A 6,425-nucleotide genomic window follows, 5' to 3' on the forward strand; every position below is an offset into this window, starting at 1 on the left:
TAAGGATATTTGTTCATATTGAGAAAATCTTTCCTCTATTTGAGTAACTACAATATCACAAGCCTCTTTTGCATGAGCGGTTAAATTGCTTTGAGGTCTTCTTTTTGACTGAGTATCGGTTGAGCAAACAATTTCATTAAAGAGACTGTCAACATCTGATCTTATTTTTGAAATATTAGATTTGAAATCTTCAACGCTCTGAATTATATCTGGTCCGGTTATTGTTCTGTTTTGCAGGTATGCAAATAAAATGTTAGCATGGCTAAAAATCCTATTAAAGAGGGTCAAATAAAAATTGAATTCCTCAGTATTCAGGATTCGTTCGAGTCCAACAGCTTCGCGCACCGATATAGCGTCCCAACCGTCTTCAGTCTGAATTTTCCTAAAACATTCAAGTAACTCTTCTTTTAAATCTTGAACACTAGAAAGGCACCTGCTCTGAAAATTCCATCTAGTTTGTGCTGGTCTGGGAAGCCGACTAGAAGTGATTGATCTTAAAAGATCGGCGCGTTTTGGGGAAATTGAAAAGAATGCTGAAAAGCCATCCAATTGGGCAAAAAATATTCTAATCGCTTGAACTGCTGAGCACGCTTGTCTCAATATTAGATTTAATTGATGCGCGTAGCAATGAACGAAATGTGCGTATGGAAACCAATGTTTCATCCGAACGTGCACTCCTGTATTTTTACCACTCATCACATTCGCGCCATCATACGATTGAGCAATCAGTTTGTGTTTTAAATCAAATTGATCTAATTGTGACTTAATGACAATAGAGAGACCCTCTGCTGACCTATCTGTAACAGGAACAAAATTTAAAAATCGCTCATATATTTCGCCATCTTTGCAATATCTTAAAATAATTACAAATTGAGACTGATTGGAAACGTCAGTTGTTTCATCTGCCTGAACAACAACAAATCGGGCATTTTCTAAATCTTTCTTTAAATCCTCATTGTAGACGTAGAGTACAGAGTCTAAAAGCTCACTTTGAATTATTTTTGATGTGTATTTGTTAACTGTCGCTTGGGATAGATGTTGTGAGAGAATGTTATCTGAACTTGCAAGCAGATGAATAGTGTCAATGAAAATACCTTTGTTCAAAGAACTTTGGCTCTCATCGTGGCCTCTAAGAGGGAGTTCGTGAATCGCGCAATGCTTAAGGCAATCAATGATTTTGGACAATATGTATCGATTTTTCTTCACATCTTCATTGTGTTTTTGGATAGAAAGACTATAGCTTTCACTAATCTGCCGACCGATGTCTGTACTTCCTAAAAATTTGAATTTCACAGCATTTGATATATGTGTTGCACAGGTATTATGTTTTGATAAGCTTTCAGACAAGTGTTTCAAATCATCAAATCCTGTTGTTGACCAGCAAGATTTTCCTTTAAAGAGAACACAGTAAAAACAAAACAATTTCTTTTTTGCAACGCTTACAGTAAGCCATTTAAATTTTTCAAACCAAGATGTTTTAAACTTTCTTTTATCTTTAACAATGATCAAATCACGAGGCTGGTGTGGTCCAAGACGTTTTATCTCCAACTTTTCATTGAATGAAAAAGTAGACGAATTCCGAAGAAAGATGTTGTCAATTTCATTCATAATTCCCCTTAAATATTTCAACCACAAATAATCACATTCACAATGAAATGGCAATACCCGTAGCTTTTAATTATTCCAAAAGCAATCAAAAATGAATCACGAAAGAGGATACAACTAAAAATAAAGTGACAAGACATAATACAACACCTTGACAATACAAGTCCATTTTGTTCTCTCGAGAAATTAAAGAGATATTTTAACCCCTCAACGGCGTGATTAATATTCTGTTACATTACTGGTTTTCAGTAGTAGTAACTTTAAAGTTTTAATCGAGACGCAAAAACAGCGATATGACTCGAGTTTCATTCAGAGCTCAAATTGCATCATTTTTGGTGAAAACGATAAAACGTAACATGACGTCAAGTTTGAGTAAATTCGAACTCAATGGTTGATAGGTTAAAGTGGGGAAATTTAATCGCTTGGTGTTGTGTAGGAGACACCGTAAGAAACACAACTGAGATACTACTGCAGTCATTAAAATGCCAAACATCAAACATTTAAAACAAAGGCAGTTGAGTATCTATGTTTTGGTTATGATAAAAGACGATAATAGCTACCTTCGCCCGGCGGTTTTGGGAGGTTAGAGATGTCAAGGTGACGAGGAATAGTGCTTGTAAAATAAATGATCTTTTTAGTGATAATTGTTATCATTTCTCTTCTCAAACTTAACTTGCAAAAACAACTTGTAAATCAAAGGAGTGGTTGTGATGGTGTTGGTGGTAGATATGGTGGGGGTTAGAATTATTGTACCGGTGGTGGTAGTGGTTGGAATAGTGGTAGAGGTGGTGGTGGTGGTGGAGGAGGAGGAGGAGGAGGAGGAGGAGGAGGAGGAGGCGGTGAGGGAGGATGTAATTATGGTAGTGGTTTTGGTGTGCTGTTGGTTAGAATGATAGTTGTGGAGACGATGACGGAAATTATATGATGATGTTGATATTGTTTTTATTGCGATTCTAGTACTTGTAGTTAATGTTGTTGTTATTCTCAATGATGATGATGATGATGATGATGATGATGATGATGATGATGATGATGATGATGATAATGATAATAATAATAATAATAATAATAAATGTACATTTTTGAAGCGCTTGTGCCGAAGCTTCGAAGCGCTTCACATTGACCATCATTAAAAAAAAAATAATTACATACTGCAGTTTCGGACATACGAACAAAAGTTCACACGCATCCAATTACACACACACACTCACACACACACTCACACACACACACACACACACACACACACACACACACATATATATATATATATATATATACAGAGCTGCCAACCCCATCTGATGAGAATGTGTACAATGGGATCTCAAAATGGGGGAGATTTCATAAAAATGGGTACAATCCTGAAATAGACGGAAAATGACCATTGTGAAAGTAAGAGGAAGGTATAATTACATAAAGTCACACCACACAAGCTCAATTGCAGCAACAATGATGTTCCCAAGACTATAATCCAATCCTTTCAGAATTCTACCTCCCAACATGAAGATCATAATTGGTCAAAAAATATATGAATATCTACTTGGTCACCAAGGTTTCTCAATAGGCTAGTAATAATATGAATTACAACTAAAGAAAACTGAAGTGACTCTGCACACTGAAAATGGGTACAATCTTGGGGGAAATGTGTACAAGTGTACAATCACTGAAAATGCGTACAATTCCGCATTTTTTGCAGTAGGTTGGCAGCTCTGTATATATATATATATATATATATATATATATATTATATATATATATATATATATATATATATATAGACGCATAATGATGATGATGATGATAATGATAATAATACATGACATTTATAAGGCGCATTTTCATCATTGGGTGATGGTGACAACGACGATGTCGTCGACAATGATGATTACCATACGATATTACAATAAAGACAAAATAATGTCACCAATCTCTCCTCATGCATGCATTCGTTAGACTATCACAATAACGACACTACACTGTTATCCTTGCTCCTTCCCCAACCAACCCCTTGCTTCCCGCCTCTTCATCGCGAACTATCTTATGTAGCCTATGTATTAGATTCAGGACGGGCAAGTACGGAATCTGCCCACCCTTGCCTTAAACGTATTTATTTCCTTACTTAGAATTCAACTCACTCCTTTCTCAGAAGAGTACATCTCATATATTATACTAATTCAGTTGTTGAGATGAGAAAATCAAAATAGTGGTTGTTTTTTATATATTTATTTAGTCGTGACTTTCGAATAAAAGTGTTTTGTTTTATTAAAGGGAATAAAATAGAAAATTACATTGTTTTGAAAAAATATTTAGTCTGGCAAAAATTTTCTTTTAAAAATACAGCGGTAATAACTTAAAGAATTTGAAAAAAAACTAACAAATTAATTAGTTTAAAAACAAAAATAAAAATAAAAAGAACGAATAAGTAAACAATTTAAATAAATGAGTTTTGAGAAACACTAAAGAAAACGAGAAAAAAAAAAGAAATAATTTAAATGGATAAACAAATATATAAAAACAACATAAATGAATAATAAATTGATATATTAGTAAATTAATACATTTAATTCAATACTGGAACCTTCCCAAAGTCATTACATTAATGGTACCACCAGCACAAGTAAGGCAATAAATAAGAAAAAGTTCGTTTGCCAAAATCTCTATTTAGTTTTAACTGGTTAATAAGGTGGGCTCATTTGAATTAGCCCGACCAAGTACTAGAGAGGCCAGACAGCAAAAATCGGAGTTAGTTCACCGTCAGGCGACGTGACGATGAGATGACGATGTGGGCGGGGTGGTGTGGAGTGGTTGGGGGGGGGGGGGGGGTGATAAAAAGAACAGGAGCATTTCCTGGATTATGCATTACGGGGTGCATGGTGATTCGCAATCTATCAAAAATACACACAAATTGATTTCAGTACGAAGTATCAAGTTTAAGTAGTAACTTTTGAAATTATCTAATTTAAATTTGATTATTTCGGACCTGGTAATACAGCATATAACTTGAAAAAAACAGGCTGGTATTTGCCCACCCTGCCCATTATTACCAGCCGTCCCTGTTTCTAAGTCCTTTGCGAGACTTAAGTATCTTTTATATGCTTCCATTTTTGCAATAAATTAGTTACGATATATATTATATTGACAGGATACTGTTACTGACTGTTTTATTTATTTACACTTACTGGAATGAACTGTTCTATTTTTAGAAATCTCTCTCTCTTATTTCAACTTATTATGTATGTTGAATTTGATGCCTTTTATCGTTATATCTTATAAAGCAATGTGTCAATACAATGCGGAGTTATTATGACTTGTGTCAATAACAATGTGTCAATCGCGTGTACTCTAAACTATGTTACTACGAAAAATTTATCACCAATGTGTGTGACTCGTCGTTAGTTTGTGTACAATTATTCGCAATGACGCTAATATACTAGAGTGTGATAACAATAATAGGATGCCAAAATCCCAAGTTATCTATCACTAAATATAACACGACGGCTAGTAGACTCCTTTTATTATTATTTAGTTTTTAAAGACTCACTTTTCAGAACATAATATATAAGTGGTTTTCGGTAACAGTAATATGCCAAAAATGCATTTAAAACAAATCACTATGCAAAACAAATCACGATGTCTATAGTTACTATGTGATGCCCAACTCATGTAAAAGAGAATAATGAAGGATATATCTACCAACTCAGTTCGTGGCTGGGACCTCTCTCTTGTTCAATGGTTGTTCAACAATTGTAATTAGACATTGAAGAGTGTTTAACAGTGATGTCTGAAATACAAAACAATAAAATATCGTAAGATTTACAATAGTTACAAAATGTGTTCACAACACTGAGTGATTGGATGATAGGTGAATGAATCGTTATGGAATGTAAACATATTGAAAACAATTCATGAATGAGGCAAACAACAAAATGAAATGAGTGATATAATAACAAAGTGGACAAGGAATGAATGAATGAATGAAAAACTGAGTGAATAGATGAATGAATGAATGGATAATGTATGAATGAAAGAATGAAGGGAGGAATAAATGTATGAATGATTGGATAAATGAGTGAATAAACGAATGAATGGATGAATGAATGAATGAATGAATAAATGAATGAACAATGAATGAATGAATAATTTATAAATGAATAAATGGATGAAGGAATGAATCAATAAAATGCTATTCAATTTGAATGAAAGAATGAATGGATAAATTGCTATTCCATTTAAATGAAGAAATGAAAAGAAAAAAAAATTAATCCTGTAAATAGGGAGTTCAATTAAAATATGATCAAGTGGGGCAATTAAGAGTTTTACAATTTAAACTTTAAAGTTAGATGAAATAGATATAAGTAACTAAATAAATTCAATTCTTTATATGTGTCCACTCCAAAATGTCATGGTCTCAAGTGAATAAAGAGCTACTCGACTATCTAAAGATTATGTAGAAGGGGCCCCAGAATTTATGTTTACTATAAAGAAAAAAAATTAACGATTTGTTTACAATGAAATAAAAAAATGATAAAATTTTAATTAAAAGAGAAAAAACAGTGACGTGGCAGTTCAAATAGAGTATGATATTTTACGAAACTTAGATAATATTAGGTTCTAAGTTTAGTTTCCGGGAGTTGTGGGTTGGATGATCTTTCCTCTGTAAAAGGATTGGGCTCGTAAAATTTTCCCTTCCCGGCAATTGGGAAGAAGGGTTTTTTGTAGTTTTACAGGGGCTTGGGTTTTTCCTTTAAAATTTCAATCAAGTTTAAAAACTCCGGGGGTCTTTTTGGGGTAGATATAATTCAAAAAGTCCCAAAAGATAA

General features: G+C 33.6%; 1 protein-coding gene across 1 annotated transcript; it reads right to left on the minus strand.

Moving 5' to 3' along the window:
• Window positions 1–51: 51 nt before the first annotated feature.
• Window positions 52–1,608, minus strand: LOC144961891 (zinc finger MYM-type protein 1-like; the record flags this gene model as incomplete). Its single annotated transcript, XM_078894928.1, has 1 exon — window positions 52–1,608. A coding segment is annotated over exon 1 (1,557 nt), but the record flags the coding sequence as incomplete, so codon positions are not given.
• Window positions 1,609–6,425: the final 4,817 nt, after the last annotated feature.

The sequence above is a fragment of the Berghia stephanieae genome, unplaced genomic scaffold (genome assembly GCF_034508935.2).
Source record: "Berghia stephanieae isolate SIO BIC M18660-M18661 unplaced genomic scaffold, UCSD_Bste_1.3 scaffold4712, whole genome shotgun sequence".
NCBI lineage: Eukaryota > Metazoa > Mollusca > Gastropoda > Nudibranchia > Aeolidiidae > Berghia > Berghia stephanieae.